Genomic DNA, 15,980 nt, shown 5'->3' with positions numbered 1-15,980 from the left:
CTAGGTTGCTACCACTAAGCCTGACCTGACTCAATTAAGTCAATTAGTCAGAGTTCGAAGTTCAGTTCAGGTCCCACCTGGAAACCATTGGCGCAACTTTACGCTCAACGCGATTTGATTGGTTGATTTGAAATTTCCGCCAAATTTTCACAAAATTTTCAAAATGGCGGCGGTTCGCACCGGTTTGACCGAATTCCAAACCGAGAACCGCACCGAAGTCAAAAACGGCTAAACCAAACCGACGGTTTGGTGATTTTTGCCCGACAAACCGCGGTTAGCCCCGATCGAAAAACGATCGGGGCCGAGCCCTACTGAAATCAAGTCACGCGCTTTTCCGCCACAAATCTTTTTTTTTTGCTAATCTCCCTTTTAATTTAACTTGGCACTTTGCAAGCCGCCATTTTCCAAGATGGTGGTGGGTATACCCAGTTTGCCCATAAAATCCGCCCAGCCTACCCATTTTGGCAAATAGGTTACCCGGATCGCCCATGTGCGACTATTTTTGGAGACGATCCGCGAGTAACCCGGGTTTTCGAGAACCAGGGCCGAGCCCTACCCTTCTCACAGGAGGAGCAGGGTTGTTAACAACCCTGGGAGGAGTTTAAAACGAAATGACGAATTTAACGTGGGCTCTTGTAGAGCAACCCTACATTTTAAGCTGTTTTATCAAAGCTGGGCTTTAGCTCTTCTTTGTGGCACAATAATTTGTTCCTAAACAATAGCTTTTTAACAGTCAGACAAAAACTGAAAACATTAAAATCCTAATAGTTAATAAATCCTTCGATTCCCCCTCTTTGCGGTCCGTAGAAGAAAAAATGAAACGTCCAATAATTACATTCTTATTTAAACCTGTTATTTTCTTGCAGGGAATATGTTTCCACTTTATCAAATAGACAATTTCTGAAGATCGGAGAATATTTCCTCGCATAAAAAAAAAAAAAATTTAGCTGCTATACCAACTTACAATAGACAACGATAAGCTCAACCTAAGCCGATTTATTTTATATTTTTGGTGGCTATTATCCTGAGTTGAAAATTCAAGAAAACGGAACAATGAGCACGCTCCGCGAAACATCATATTTAAATTCGGTTAAGATTTTGTATCAGCCCGACACAAGTGTACATTTATGTGCTGCTTTGGCATTCACCATTCGTAAGATACTTTTAAGAGAGCTTCCTGGCCCGCATTCAAAAGTCAAAGGGTAATGTTGATCGGGATTCCTTTCATAAAGAATATGCATTGTTTGTTCCCAACACACTGGTTTCACTACTTGTTGGGGAAGAAACCTAACAATATGATCCGAATTCCGATAGCGCTTTCCATCAATGTTGGAATGAACTGCAATAATTGGTTGTTGAATTGGGATCTTCTTCAGAGCTTTGCTGAGGACATTGGCGGCTGGCTCCATTAGATTTGTGTGGAACGCTCCGCTAACTGGCAGTCGTTTCAACCGTCGGAATTCGTATCTGGCTGCATTTTTTTCGATGAAATTGAGCGCCTGGGAGAAATCAATGAACAAAACAAATAAATAATTATAATATAATAATTGCCATTAAAATATACGTGTTCAGTTATGGCTGCTGTTTTCCATAATTACATCGTTCAACCATCTTTTGACTGTGCATGGTCGAACAATAAGGGACTTACGCAAAAAAAAAAAGATTGTTTTACTATGTGAGAGATATTTTTAAATGGCTTTTCCTCAAATACAGGCAACGACAATCATCCAATACACAGTACATGAAAGGACGCACAAGATAAGTCGAATCACAGCCATAACATTCAATCTTTCAAAGACCGACATCTAAAAGTAAAGGTTACAAAAAGCACCAAATACCTCAATATTTCCAGCAATGACTTTGCATTCAGGATACAGGTAGTTGGCCACTTTGCATTCAATATTTTCCAATCCTAACACTTCACAGTGTCTTCTTGCATCTGCACAAGCAGTATTCACCTTAGAGTTAGGTCCAAAAAACACAGTCAACATGCCTGATTTGGTCATATCTGAGGCAAATTGCATTGCTTCTGCTCGTAATTTGACTAGTCTTACAGCTAAGGAAAATGTTTCAGATTTCATCATATGCCTTTTAATTTTTTAAGTTAATATATTACCATTTTCAAATGTCAAAGCCTTTGCAAAAACCAGGGCTGTTATTTCACCAACACTGAAACCAGCGGTAGCAATGCAAGAATTAATTGCTTCTGGATTTGTAGCTTTGAGTTTCTCAACACACGCAAGTGAAGACACAAGCTAAAATGTGGAAAATAAACACTTGAGATATAATATTGATTTATCATAGGATTTCAGGCAAAATGGCCAATAACTAGTAACTTACAATGGCTGGTTGGCAGAAAACTGTTTTGTTCAAAGTTTCTTTAGGGCCATCCAAACAGAGGGATAATAAATTATAGCCAAGCACTGAGCTAGCTAAATCAAACATTTGTTTGACAAGTGGGTACTGTAATAACTCTTTCCCCATGCCAACAAATTGTGTACCTTCAGAGGGTTGGAATATGATTATTTAAAACATTTAGAACAGTCATGGGAACATATTACCTTGACCGGGAAACAGTATAATGGAAGTATCTCTGGGATCACGTGCAGGTCTAATAGAATGTTTGGCCTGGCTCTGTTTCCAGTTGGTGTTTTTTGGGTACGGATCAGAATTCCAAATATCTTCCATTCGATCTTTTGGGACATTTGCTGGCAGTCCCTCCTTGAAAGAGGCCGCATTTTCTAATAGTTCTTTCGGGGATTCACGAATTATTTTAGACGCACATTCAACATGAGAAGGATTCTGACCATTTGATTCGTTATTATGTAGTTTATTCTCACTCTCACTATTATCGGGAGGCTGATCGGTTGGAAAATAACGTGATCCTCTTGCATATAAACGTTTAGGTTTAAGAAATTCAAAATATTTTCTGCTGCGGCCACACACTAGCACTCGTGGTAACAAATTGAAGCTTACAGTGAGAGCCATTGCTTGGTGCATAAGTATTGGTTTAAATATCCGGTTAGAAAACTATACGAACGATACCGACAATTAAAAGCAAAGCAGTAATAAATTTGATTTGATAATTAAGTTTGATTTTCTTTGGACTTGCGGTACTTCTGCTTGTAAGGCACTGTTGCCTGCTTAAATATCGGGAGTTGCGCTTTATGCAGCGGATCGGGGACTAGGGCTCGGCCCCGCGTCCATTGGGTAGGTATTTGGGCGAAAGGTATCGGGGGCGTCTAGGGCTCGGCCAGTGTCCAATGGGTAGGTATTTGGACGAACGGGTAGGTCTACTCGGCAAAAAAATTGCACCCGGTGGGTAACGGTTCTTGAGACTTAATGCCCACTTCCAAAACCTACCCGGGTTTTACGTGGTTATCACAATTTCGACACCGGTTCCATTCCCCCATTTCAAAACCCGGTTAGCCCCGTCCTTTTACCCGATTACCCTCTTTTCCCCCCCCGATTACCCTGGTTTTTCCGGAATTAAGTCTTGTGCTCCGCCACAAGATGGCATTTCCCAGAAACTTTTTTGCTACCCATCCCTTTTTTTTTAAATTTGGCGCCATCCCAGCCGCCATTTTTCAAGGTGGCGGTGGTTGTACCCGTTTACCCATCAAAACCGACCTAGCCTACCCATTTTAGCAAATAGGCTACCCGAATCGCCCATAGGCGACTATTTTTGGCGACGATCCGCGAGTAACCGTGGTTTTCGAGAACCGGGGCCGAGCCCTACTAATGGTCAACTCCGCAATGAAGAGGACCTTTTCAGGTGTCTTTCATACTCTGCAAGAATTGGGCAATAAAAGAATCAAATTAATCGACAATTTTTTATCGAACGGTTTGGAGTTGTCTTTCCAATGAATGACGAACCAAATGAACAGTGTCTTCTCATCATCAACAAGGATTTGGACGGAATTATTCGAGAAGCCAACATCGTCGACCCAAAGAAAGTATTCTTGTTGTTATTTACACGTTAATTCATTGTTAGGTTGAATAGAACATGTTTATTTTTCCGTTTTTATCACTCGTGGTTTGTTATTGAACGGTACAAGTTTGGTTTTTCGCTACCGGAAGATGTGCCGTTTGAAGACCTAAGTAACATGCGAAGTGGCATCCTATGCTCCAACTCATCCAGCAGTGGTGGCAGTAACGGCGCCATGCCGTCCACCATCAGCCAGACCTCGGGTGGTATCCTGAAGTCCGAATCGAAAGTCGGTATGTTGGCAGCCATGAAACTCAAGAAGTTGTACGGTGTCGTTCGCGTTTTCAACGCCGGAAAGGTAACGTTTCGAATTCGCAACGTCTTCCGTAAAGCAGACAAAACCAAGAAGGTGAGAAACTGTTGATGACCTAGATTGCTTCCTGATATTATTCAATCTAAAAAGGATAACGGAAAAAATTCCGTAGTCAGTTCTAACCGTTACATGAATCATTTGTTCTTTATCTCGTTGTTTTTTCTTGATGCTATACGGCATTCATTAATAGATTATCTTAACTTAAGGATTGGTTTCAACAACCGCCTTTTCATCCAGTTGTGCCCAAGAAGTGTCTTAGCTGCCAAAATGGTTCCGCATCAAGTTCTGGCTGTTTGGTCTCACCATTACCGTTGTGGAGATCACAAGAATAGTTTTGCATAGTAAGAGCAAAATAAATATACTGGCTCGCACAAACAAGGAAGAAGGCTTGCCAAATTGTGAGTTCTGGTTGAAATATCACAAAGAACGCAGAAATGGGCTAGTCACATGACAGGAAGAGTAGACAAACTGGAAACTGGAAACTGAGTCAAGATTTGACCCGACGACGAAATTTTTGACGACCCGACGACGAATGAAAATAACAAGGAGGCCTGCACCTTCTTCGCCAGTGCTTCGTCTCTTTTCCGTATTTTTTCTCTCGTCTCGTCCACGAGCTTTAATCTTATATCATGCTTATATAGTGAGAATTCCTTTTTTTTTTTTTCTAACGGATCGCCCTAGAGGTAAGAAAAGCCAAAAGAGCGTAAAGAGAGAACCGAATGAAAAGAAGAAGTAAAAAAAAAAGGGGGGGGGATGAGAGAGAGAGAGAGAACGATGACTGGGGATGGGTTCTGACCACTTTGCCTCAGGTGAATTTACTGCTACCTAACTCGCTTGGAAGACTCGGCAGTCTTCAGCTGGCAGTGTTACCAGATAGTTCTGAACAACGAAAACCTCTGTGTTGTGGGTGCCCGCCTCGGTTCTTCTGATTGCCATAGACCTCTTTCTCTTGGTGCATTCCGGAATTATTCAAACTTCCTGAGTAATGTAGATTGGTTCCGAAATTCAACATTCAGCTATTTCCACACGAAAAGGGATTAATAGATTTGCTACAGGTAATATAATTGAATTCTTCTGCGTCAACGTGCAATCAGTTATATTGTAAGAAACTTAAAAGCTAGTGATTTCCTGACTTGCCACTAGTCAAGTGTGTGACTAGTTAGAAGAGAAGGTATGAGTGGGACCGGAAATCGTGGTGGAACATGTATTCCGTCGTTGCTGAGGCCAACCTGTAGTATAATACGGTTTTGTTCACATTCTTTGCTGTTATAACGAGGCTACTGAACTCACTTTTCCCAGGCATTATCGAACGAACCGACGCGTGGAAAATTTCCGCCCATTTATCTCTAGCCAAGCATTTCCAGACAATAGTTGGGGGCGGCTTCATCGTAAAACTAAAGAAAATTTCAAAGTGAGGGCAAGTACGAGAGTGTGAGGTGTTATAGTAGTTTATTATTTTATCGTTTCAACTCGACCTGAGTGAGCCAACATTGTAGACCTTAAAAACAACAGTTCCATACTATGACATCCATTGTTTTCCGTCAACGATTCATTGGCATGTGTATACCTGTTCTCGTCTAGGGTTAGGCTTTTTTAACAAATATTTAGTGGTATGCGTTTGAGTTTGGATGAGCTCAAGTTAACCATCGGTTTTAAAACGATGCTTCGCCAATTCACATGTTTACGTTCGTATTACGCAAATTGATCGTAATCGTATCAAGTGTATGCAATATGTTATGGGAAAAGGGAACGGAGTTCAATATATTTCGAAAATGACCTGACCATGTTCTATCTTTAAAAGGGTACAGTTTTTATTCGTCATCATTAGATTATCTAGCCCGCTAATTTGGTTTTGTTCAAATTGATGAATGCGAGTTTCTACACACAAAACAAACTTTCCCATTTGGCTGATAATTTCACGGGCCAGTCACGGAAGTTGAAGAATAGTTTCTTCTTTTCCACTTCCGTGAGCTTTCAAGATCTGGATCGGTTTCGAATCCCGTAGAGCTTACAGCTGGGGGAGACATAGCGTTTTATCCCCTAAAGAACGAGAATTTCATGCCTTTAGCCGTAAGCAAAATCAAAGAGTCTTTAGTTTTAGTTCCCTTTTTGTCTTAGAGAAGCATGGGAAAGACCTGATCCGAGATACTGGGGGGAAAATTTACGCTTTGAAACACACTATAGTTCAAATAGATATAAAGAGAAACTATTCAATGACGTTGTTAACGTGAAGGATGACTTGTGTTGTTTCCAGATGCGTTCCACCGTTATGCTGGCCTAAGACAGTGAAACTACGGGCGAGTCATAGACAGGCATTTATACGTTTATGGTTGTGACTGCAGCTCAAGCGAACTGTAGGAATGCTTATCTTGGGGATTTCTTTTTCTTCTACCTCGTAGTAGTAGGTACTGTATGTAACGTTTGTCAGATAGCAGCAGGTTGCGTTTTGGAACAAAAGCCAACAGACGAGTGCAAAGTTTCCCCAACGGGCATCCAACTCTAGTGGATGAACGGAGCTCACACACGAACAAACGTGCGTATGCGAGACCTTGTGATGCCGACGACCCTCCCTCAGGCAACCTGTTTTTATCCACGCATTTTTTTCTCCTCTCAGCTAGCTCGACATACCTGCGCCGAAAATGAGCATGCTCTTTTCATATTCCCCCACCCACTCATGCCTGCTCCTCAAACTTGTTTTCAAATTGAACAGTGTAAATCGGGTTTCCACGTCGGCAAGTGGATTTCCGTGCTAACGGGTTTCGCCATGGACTGTAATCATCGTCTACTCCGCATCCGAGCAAATACACATAGAAATTGACGACGCTTTAACGTGGGCCATCTTCCTTGTTAGTCAATAAGAAAGTTCAAAACTAGGCCGTTATTGTTTAACGTTCTCAACCACGACAGTGCAGGTTTTACGAGACAAATGTGACTTTTACCAAATTAGTTAAATCCTTCCAGCTTTTTTTCATTTTGAGCGTTGTAGATCATACCGCATACCCTTAAGCTGATTCTTCAAACGTTATTACTTGTAAGTAAAGACAAAGTTAACAGGATGTAGTCCAGTCAATATTATCAAAGTCATTTTGTTTCCCCGGGATTTCTCGTGACTCTGCATTTTTGCCCGAATCGTATCAACCATAGCCTGTGCCGCGAGCTTCCCATTGAACACTGGAAAACGGTTAAGGAAAATCCGTAAGGTTATAAATGCCATGGGTTCATTGCACGCAGCACGATTGCTCGGCGTGGAAAGTGCGTGCACATGTCTCGCCTACGTCTTTTTATGTATAATGTGTCTTTACTGTTTTCGGTTTGGCTGCAAGTTACTCGATATGGTCCACAGCGAAAGCAGTATGGTGTGTGTTTCTGTTGCTACCTGTCTGGCTTCAGTTATTGGGTCAGACTGAACAAAAGCGGATACGGAACAGATATTGTCGGTGATTGCAAAAGGACTTTTGCTTCCACGATATGGAACAGTTTTTATCGAATTGGGACGCACTCTTTCGAATTGGTGGCACTATACAGCCGAAGCAACAATTTTAAACCTTCCTCCTCTTAGCTGCGTTGTGTCCCCAAGCACCATCTCCGTTTTATTCACCTTCCAATCTAGTTGGTGGCTTCTTTCTGCTTCCGTTCTAAAAACACTGATGCAGAGTATAGCGTCTTTCAATGGATCCCTGTTCTGTTATCTGCAAATGAATTATGTGGCCTCAACTTTGTATTTGATGGCAGACCATTAGAATCTTTCACGTTAATTCGTTCTAAATAAAATCTGGCATTAGCGAAGTATTATAAAAAAAGCGCAGTGAGGGAAGACTCGTACGCAGAACCATAAGTCTATTTTGTTTTGTCAATTTGCAAGTCTTTCAGTTCTAACTGAACTGAAAGATGTTACGACCTGATCATGTGTTATGGTCGTACGGATCTTTTAGAAAGAGACTTCTTTCGATGATAATCTAGACACCATCAGAATACAGTGATGTAAATAAGTTACAGTTGGGCTTATTTTTTTTCTCGTTTATCGGCCAATCCTTCTAGTTGACTTGTAATGTGGACATTGCAATGTTTTCTTCGCGTTTACTTAGTTCCCGATTTTTGGTGACTGTTTTTTATCTAATCTGCATCGGCTTTGTTTTTCGTTCAGGGTGACACCACCTCAGGCCAAAATGGGGAGAATGAATCATCTACTCAACACGGTGCGACGGATACGGTTCCTGGTATGCGTTTATGTATTGCTAAACCTAGCTTCAACAAGGGGTGACACGCCAAATCCGACGAATCCGTTCTTGAATGCTCTTCCACATTTGGACAACGATGACTATACTAGTGATAATCCGTTTGAAAAACCCTGCACGGAGGCCAAGCGCGGCTTAGACCTACCATGCACATGTTCCAGTGGTCCCGACAATGGCACCTACATTAACTGTGACCGGATGGTTTTTCCTGGTGACTTTCCTGTTCTCCCATACCGTTTTCGAATCCACGGATTTTCACAGCGCCTTACCGGTTACCAGGCGTTCCCTGCCCAACTATTTACAGCCAGCGACGTTCCTCTTAAACGACTAGATCTGTCTCAAAACGGCGTAGTGCTCATTACGGAAAAGCTGCTGGACGGTATTGGTGACACTTTAGAAGACATCAATCTCAGTCAGAATTCGCTGGGTGATCAGCTCAATCCCATATTTTCTACGAGTGAATTTCATAACCTCAAGCAATTGAAACGCATCGATCTTAGCGACAACGACTTAAAAGCTTTAGACGATTTCATTTTTAAAGGATGTGATAGACTACAGGTTTGTTAGATTTTGTCTGTTTCATTAGTTTCTGTTAAAACTGCTTTTCGTTGTTGCAAATTGAACGTAATATTTTAATTTTACCCTAATGCAGCATTTAATGCAAATTTATTTTTAGGAGTTGCGGCTGGAACGTAACAGCCTAACACGCGTTCCAACCGGCACCTTGAAAGAGGTGAAAACTCTACAGCGCTTAAACTTGGAACACAATAATATTGGTAATCTTGACCAGATTCTTCTATCTTACATACCTACCTCACCAATTACAAAACAAGAATTCTCATATGTTAAGATTCTGATATTCATTCATTGTCCTGCAATATCTTACAAGTAGCAGAGTAGGAATCGTATCGTAGAAATTTTGTATGCATAAAAATACGTATGTCAGGATTCAAAAGGAGTAAAGGACAATGGCAATGTTTGAAATATCTTTTTGCAACATGAAACAAAGGCTGGTATGGAAGTGAAACTGACAACTTAAAAAACAATCTCAAACTGAACAGTTGATGCATACTGCACGTCCGAATCACCTTTCCTATCGGCGGAGGATAACAACACTAGTTACAAGACTATATATAGGTAAATGTAGAAAGTATGGAACTTATTCGTTTCATTATACACGGCAGTGATATAGCATCTTATGACACAATCAAGCCAGGTACTAAACAGAAGTAATCCAGTCGTGTGAGCTCAGCTGTAAGATCAAAGGTCATGGCAAAGAGCAACGCTTCGTGTCGTCTTCAGGTTGCACTGTTATACTACTTTAGCGATATGCGAGAGTCTAAGGTTGTCACGAATGTGGGAAATTTGCGGAAGGATGTCGTTCCGTGGTCAGATTTGAATAAAATTAAGAAAATCAAAAGAACTATATAGTTAAGCGAAAACCCAAATTACGTAATAATAAGGTATGTGAAGTCATACGTAAAATATCGTTTTGAATTTAAACGTGGCATTTCAAATTTCACAAATTTTTCTTTTAGGTTTAAACTCTTTATTTTTTTAAAAATCTGTATCAGTATTCCTCTTAAACACAAAGGATAAACTAATAATTGTTCTTTATATAGGAGCAATTGGAAATGAGGCGTTTGCTCTACAGACTTCTCTCCGTTCGCTGAATATGTCGCACAACGTAATTGCTAATATCGACATGACTGCTCTTAAAGGACTGTCTCAACTTCAGAAAATGGATCTGAGTTTCAATAAAATCTCTCGTCTGTCAGAAAGACTCTTCCAAGGTATACAGTAGAATACGAGAATATCTTTTATGATAAATCAATCTTTTTCTCGTATGGATGTGACGCTCTCCACGGATATAGACGTACCTGTGTTGCAAGATGTCGACCTGAGTAACAATTTCTTGTCTTCAATTCCAACATCCTTGACTGGTTTGCCTTCCCTCAAGAGACTGTCGTTATCGGCCAATCTTATCCAGGTACGTTGAACATGTAACAATGTTCAGACTTTGATAACCTCATTATAGGAAGTACATCTTATTGAACGACTAGAATTTGGATAGCGGCGCTTTGGGAGAACTTCCAAGTCTAGAATACCTGGACGTCTCTAGGAACAATATTGCTGAATTGCCTAATGGTACGCTTTCTCGAATGAGCCGTCTGAAGACATTGCAGTTTAGTGTTAACACTCTTCGAAAGGTAAAAGAAAATAAACAAATAAAACAGTTACTGTCTAGCACCTGGCATGAGTTAGTAATTAAGACAACAAAGTCCATGCAAATAATGCACTACTTTTAAGATATCACAGTCAATCATTGTTAAATATTTTGGGAAAAAAAAAATATATATATCGAATCGTCTTTTCCTCACTTAACAGTTGGCACGGCTAAGCCAACACAACTCTATGTGTCCTAAATACGACAAGAACAAATGCTTATCGAAATTTCTGAATATTATTATTATCAGGTGGAAGACGACGCATTTCGAGGACTGGAACAGCTGGAAGACCTCTACTTGGATGACAACGGCATATTAGTGGTTCCCCAGTTAGCGTTGCGCCACGTGACCAAATTGCGCCGGCTGTCGCTCTCCTTCAATCGAATAGCTGTCGTTTCAGGTCAGCTTTTTGGTTTCACCACCGAACTGCAACATCTGTCGCTGTCTTACAACGTTATAAGAGAACTACCGGAAGAGGCATTCTTGCCTATCAAGCTCTTGCGACGACTCGAGTTGCGTGGCAACCAGCTAACCGCAATCCAAGCGAGCACTTTCCGCAGTTTGGCGCCATCCCTTCAAGAACTGGATTTGGGTCGAAATAGGATCAGTGAATTAGAAGCGCTAGACCTTCCTCAAGTTCAGACCCTTAAATTAGATCATAATAATCTAACGGCGCTGAAGCGTGGTCAGTTTTCGAAGATGACGCAACTGATCGCCCTCAACGTCAGTCACAACGGTATTGACCTGGTACCTAACGGCATCTTTCGCGGTCTCTACCGACTCCGACAGATTGATTTACGCAGCAATAATTTGGCCACTTTAGCCGTTGGTGTATTTGACGGCTTGGCTAACTTGCGAGCCGTTTACCTGCAAGATAACTTGATCCAGTTAATAGATTCGAGAACGTTCAGCCAACTGCCTCAACTACGCCTCCTACAGCTCAGCCGAAATCAAATTGCCGAAATTCGCACCAATGCTTTCGACAACCTGCCCCAACTCAGGAAAATAGTTCTGGCCAATAATCAATTGGAGAGTGTGCCCAAAAGTCTCTCGCGTACTACGAATGCCAGTATGCCGGTTGAAGTTCTCGACCTTTCAGCCAACAAGTTATCTGCCATTACAGCTCGAGACTTTTTCTATTGGTCTAAGCTAGAATACGTTAGTCTGGCTCGTAACAGGATTACTTCGATTGACGAACTTGCTTTTCAACAGCAGTCATCAACCCTTAAAACGCTTGATCTTTCACGCAACAAACTAAAGATGCTTCCGGCTGGTTTAGTTGCAAGAGCCATCAGATTGCGAGCAATCGACGTTAGCCGCAATCTGTTAGATAGAGTTAGTCCCACTGCTTTTCACAATTCAACACAACTTCAAACGATAAACATGAGTTACAACCGGTTGAGGTCGCTGCCCGACAATCTTTTCCACGGTATCACTCGGCTTCACTTGAATTTGGAACACAATCGCCTAAACTCACTTCCATCCGGCATGTTTGATCGCTCTAAAATTCATGGCCTATTGTCCATTCACTTAGGGCATAATTTTTTTGAAGAGGTGCCTATGGATGCGTTACAAAAGCAGTTCTTTCACCTGGAGTACTTGAACTTGGCTAGTAACCGCTTGCGTGTCATCCCGGCGGATAGCAACATTCTTGTTACCATTAAGACCCTTGATCTTTCTGTCAATCCTCTGACTGAGGAATCAATTCATAATGTGCTCAGTGAGCCGAAGAAGGTGAAGGATCTCAATATGGCTGCTACTGGGATCTCGCGGATACCTGTTTTAGAGACCCCGTTCTTGCGGCGACTGAATCTCTCGTCGAACAAGCTGGACAACCTCAACGAAACTGTTTTTCAGCGCCCTACGTTGCTGGAGATGCTGGATCTTTCCAACAACCAAATCTTAGGTAGTGGCTCTGGACTTCTCAATATTTGGTCTCGGATGATCTTTTTAAAGAAATTGATTTTATCTGGAAATCCAATCGGTCAGATAGTCAAGGGAGATCTTTCTAATTTATCATCACTGGAAACGCTGGAGCTAGTTGATCTAGCTTTGTGCACGAGAATAGATAGCCAGGCATTTTCCAGCCTGCCAAACTTGCGTCATCTTAAACTTTATGGCCTGCCACGACTGGAATCGCTACAGTCACGCAACATTTTGCAGCACATTACGACACTCGAGCGAGTGGAGATTGAAATCACTGAACCAACATTGCAAGACCAACTGGCTCCAGCTTTTCTACCAAGAATCCGGGAAATAAACGTCCATGGACGTGGCGTTCTCCGTTCCATCTCCCCTGCCACGCTAGCAGGGTTGACCAGCCCTCGCATTCTTTTTGCTCTTCACGACACGGCCATCACCAGTTTGCCTGCTTCACTTCTTTTTCCAGTACCCATGTCGACCGAATTGACGCTGGATTTATCCGGTACGCAGCTTCCAGTTTTCAGCCCCCAGTTCTTAGCAGCCGCCGACAATCATCGCCAGTTTCTTGAGCTACGTGGTGTACGCAAGAACCCCATCATCTGTGACTGCAACGCCCGGCCTTTTCGGCGATGGCTGAAGGCTCACGTGCCACAAAAGGGATTTCGATCTCGGCGCAGGCCGCGACAAATTCAATTAGATGATTCATCAAGTATTCTGGTTCGGGTGTCAGCTAGTAGTAGCCTCCTTGGTCGACCTACGCATAGCAACGATACTGTTCCACTTGTTACCAACAACCAGCAGGCTAATGATTTAGTTGCGTTCAAATTTTCCAACAATGAAGTTGAAGTCAGGAACACAACATTACCTTCGACTCAGCATCCGCAGAGCGTCCAAAGTGGTGTAACAACCAGCACGGAAGAATTACCAGTCACAGCAGTAGACGGAGAGGTATTTGTTGTCACCATAAACTACGAAGATATTACGAATGAAGAAGCGAATGATAGCAGTAGTTCTATCAACGATGATTTGGTACTTAGTTTGACACAAGAGTTGGCAGATGTGAGGTGTAGTGGACCAGCTGCTCTTTTAGGCATTCGCTTAATTGACATGGCCGAAGAAGATTTAAGCTGCGACGGGCTCGGTCGTGGTGAAGTGGTGGTTCCATCTTCTGAGACAGAAAACACAGTAAAAGATGTCGACGTGATTGATGTAGTGGTTGCTGCTAGACCCAGTCGCCCTTTATTCACGCCTACGTACTCTTCACCTGTCCCTATTGCACCAAATATAACAGAGGGCGAGCCGGAAATCATTTGGTATAATGAAAATGAAGACACGCATGTCTCCAGCGATTCCAAAGGGCGAAACAACATTATTAGTAAGGATCGGCGATACCCGGAGCAAAAGTATGGGAGTAATGCTCGCGCAGAGACTTCTTCTGGACCGGGCAGTCCAGGGCTACATCACATGGACGCCGTAATTATCGGTATAGTGGGAGGTGTGGTAGCATTCGTTGCTCTTCTGATCATCATTATATGTCTGGTTCGGCTCCGATCGGCGGCCCCGTATCGCGGTGGACCGATGGCTGGTGCTTTGGCCATCAGACATGACAAGTGTACGTGTGTGGGTCCGAATAGCGGGCATCCAATGTTGTGTCATTGTTTGCCAGGCTATCCCGGTCATGCTTTGCATGGTCCACCTTCCCTTCAATCACTGGCTGGTATTCCGGCTTTGCCTTCATTGCCCCTACCTTTACCGCCTTGCGCTCCGCCTAGTTCTCGGGGAATGGCTGGGCGCAGCTCTATCTACAGTGTACCCGTTGCCAGAAAAGTAGGATCGCCATCACAGCCTCATCCGGGTTCTACTCTAGGCTTGGCTAGTCGTTCCAGCTTTTATCCACCAACACCTTATTATGTCACCTTCCCACCCGAGTCGGAAACATGATGAAATGAGCAGGAGAATTTCGCAACGTTACCATACAGCTGTGCTGAGTGAATGGAAGTATGTTTGTATTCGTTTGCAATTTTTATGGTGAATTTGGCGTATCAATGAAAAATTATTTCAAATTTTATTGCTCATGTGCTCTCGATCGTGGGCTCCCAATGAATCCATGGAATACGTGAAATAATTTTGTTCAACACAAATTGTCAGATTATTAAGTTGTTTCAATTGGAAGAAGTGACAAACTGCTAAGGGATCGCTTGGAACCAATTTGCTATCGTTATCTTGAGTCTGTGAATATGCTTGTAAATACACTGCATCTTGTTAGGAAAACAAACACACTATCAAGAAATAAAAAAATAAATGTTTTAAAAAGGGCAAAGCTATGGATTGGACAACATATCTTCCTTAACGGATGTGTGTGGATATCCAACATGCAAGTTCCGGACAAGTGTGCGAATCACGAAGTGGTAGATTTCATAAACTAGTTTACTTATTGGATCCAATTTTTTATTTTGAATAGAATTGCGCAGAACATAACATGATGCATCAGACAGATAATGAGAAATTTCAGTTTCATCTGCTAGAGCCCATTGCTTGGTGTAAGGCTAGTAAAACATTTGTACCGTATGGTTTTCAATCTTAATCTTTATTTTTTCTTTTTGTACTTAAGGTGTTTCTATATTTGTGCAAATTTACTGAGTTTATAGAGCTGTAGGGGAGAGGGGGTGGAGGGTGGGACACTTTGTTTTTTCTCTCTGTCACTCGATTGACTTAGCCATAGGATTTTTTTTTATTTTAAAATTTTCCATTCGATATCTACCCTTAGTATTTTTTAATTTTTTTTTTCTTGCGTTCTTTTACCTACAGATATATTTTTAAAAGTTTTAAAACAAGGGATGGGCCTAAATAGCGGGGCGAATCGGGACAGGGCAATTTAAGCTCTACCGGTATGTTTCGAAAATTTCAAAAAATACTTCTAACATCCGGTTAATCCCTGAGAGATTTACCTTGGTAAAGATGGAAAGCTATGCCGTGGTTATGGGCCCCAAACTGTTTATTGTTTCCCCAGGGGTTCCAGCCGGGTTTTGATTGGCTGAAAATTATCGTGTGTAAACAGGGGAGTTGTTCGTTTTCATTTATTTTTTATCTGATTCGCTGTATTCAACTTCGTGCCAATGGGTTGTTTCTAAATATGTAGGTTTGTTTGTTAATTTTATATATTTTTTTGTTTGATCGAAATTCAAATTTTGGTCGTGAAAGTCGGGTTTTGATTGGTTGGTGCCAGGTTGGTGGATTTAGGGACCCTCCTGTGCCGCGGGTTTTCAATTTTTGGGTGAAATTTTATTATAGTT

The 15,980-nt window shown here is 41.9% G+C and overlaps 3 protein-coding genes across 4 annotated transcripts; 2 read left to right on the top strand and 1 right to left on the bottom strand.

Annotated features, from left to right (window-relative positions):
• Positions 1-981: 981 nt before the first annotated feature.
• Positions 982-3,135, bottom strand: LOC116930756 (probable malonyl-CoA-acyl carrier protein transacylase, mitochondrial). The gene is made up of 5 exons (XM_032938164.2): positions 2,562-3,135; positions 2,341-2,501; positions 2,117-2,255; positions 1,839-2,056; positions 982-1,499 (listed from the first exon to the last, which is right to left on the bottom strand). The coding sequence occupies exons 1-5, from the start codon at positions 2,998-3,000 to the stop codon at positions 1,104-1,106; spliced, it is 1,353 nt and encodes a 450-aa protein (XP_032794055.1). The 5' UTR covers positions 3,001-3,135; the 3' UTR covers positions 982-1,103.
• Positions 3,136-3,757: 622 nt separating this feature from the next.
• On the top strand, positions 3,758-4,989 carry LOC116930755. Its single transcript, XM_032938161.2, has 3 exons — positions 3,758-3,956; positions 4,059-4,337; positions 4,508-4,989. The coding sequence occupies exons 1-3, from the start codon at positions 3,864-3,866 to the stop codon at positions 4,631-4,633; spliced, it is 498 nt and encodes a 165-aa protein (XP_032794052.1). The 5' UTR covers positions 3,758-3,863; the 3' UTR covers positions 4,634-4,989.
• A 174-nt stretch (positions 4,990-5,163) lies between these two features.
• Positions 5,164-14,962, top strand: LOC116930754 (chaoptin). Of its 2 annotated transcripts, none has more exons than XM_045179129.1 (7): positions 5,164-5,356; positions 8,446-9,094; positions 9,213-9,312; positions 10,159-10,329; positions 10,411-10,526; positions 10,600-10,746; positions 11,014-14,962. In XM_045179129.1, the coding sequence occupies exons 2-7, from the start codon at positions 8,468-8,470 to the stop codon at positions 14,626-14,628; spliced, it is 4,776 nt and encodes a 1,591-aa protein (XP_045035064.1). In that variant the 5' UTR covers positions 5,164-5,356; positions 8,446-8,467; the 3' UTR covers positions 14,629-14,962. The 2 variants fall into 2 exon arrangements, with proteins under 2 accessions (XP_045035064.1, XP_045035065.1); XM_045179130.1 differs by lacking the exon at positions 5,164-5,356 and adding an exon at positions 7,035-7,332.
• Positions 14,963-15,980: the final 1,018 nt, after the last annotated feature.

This window comes from Daphnia magna, linkage group LG9 (genome assembly GCF_020631705.1).
Source record: "Daphnia magna isolate NIES linkage group LG9, ASM2063170v1.1, whole genome shotgun sequence".
In the NCBI taxonomy this organism is placed as follows: Eukaryota; Metazoa; Arthropoda; class Branchiopoda; order Diplostraca; family Daphniidae; genus Daphnia; species Daphnia magna.
Note: the sequence above shows the minus strand (reverse complement) of the source record. Positions and strands in the feature narration are given on the sequence as shown.

What these genes read in the sequence shown, in the direction of transcription:
- LOC116930756 (XM_032938164.2), bottom strand. Translation starts at nt 3,000, where the DNA reads ATGCACCAAGCAATGGCTCTCACTGTAAGCTTCAATTTGTTACCACGA. An exon ending in TTTTCTGCCAACCAGCCATT is followed by an intron (nt 2,256 to 2,340) that starts GTAAGTTACTAG and finishes TCCACATTTTAG; the next exon opens with CTTGTGTCTTCACTTGCGTG. An exon ending in TCATTGCTGGAAATATTGAG is followed by an intron (nt 1,500 to 1,838) that starts GTATTTGGTGCT and finishes GATTTCTCCCAG; the next exon opens with GCGCTCAATTTCATCGAAAA.
- LOC116930755 (XM_032938161.2), top strand. Translation starts at nt 3,864, where the DNA reads ATGAATGACGAACCAAATGAACAGTGTCTTCTCATCATCAACAAGGAT. An exon ending in ACATCGTCGACCCAAAGAAA is followed by an intron (nt 3,957 to 4,058) that starts GTATTCTTGTTG and finishes GAACGGTACAAG; the next exon opens with TTTGGTTTTTCGCTACCGGA. An exon ending in AAGCAGACAAAACCAAGAAG is followed by an intron (nt 4,338 to 4,507) that starts GTGAGAAACTGT and finishes TCTTAACTTAAG; the next exon opens with GATTGGTTTCAACAACCGCC.
- LOC116930754 (XM_045179129.1), top strand. Translation starts at nt 8,468, where the DNA reads ATGGGGAGAATGAATCATCTACTCAACACGGTGCGACGGATACGGTTC. An exon ending in CTTGGAACACAATAATATTG is followed by an intron (nt 9,313 to 10,158) that starts GTAATCTTGACC and finishes TTCTTTATATAG; the next exon opens with GAGCAATTGGAAATGAGGCG. An exon ending in GTCAGAAAGACTCTTCCAAG is followed by an intron (nt 10,330 to 10,410) that starts GTATACAGTAGA and finishes CCACGGATATAG; the next exon opens with ACGTACCTGTGTTGCAAGAT.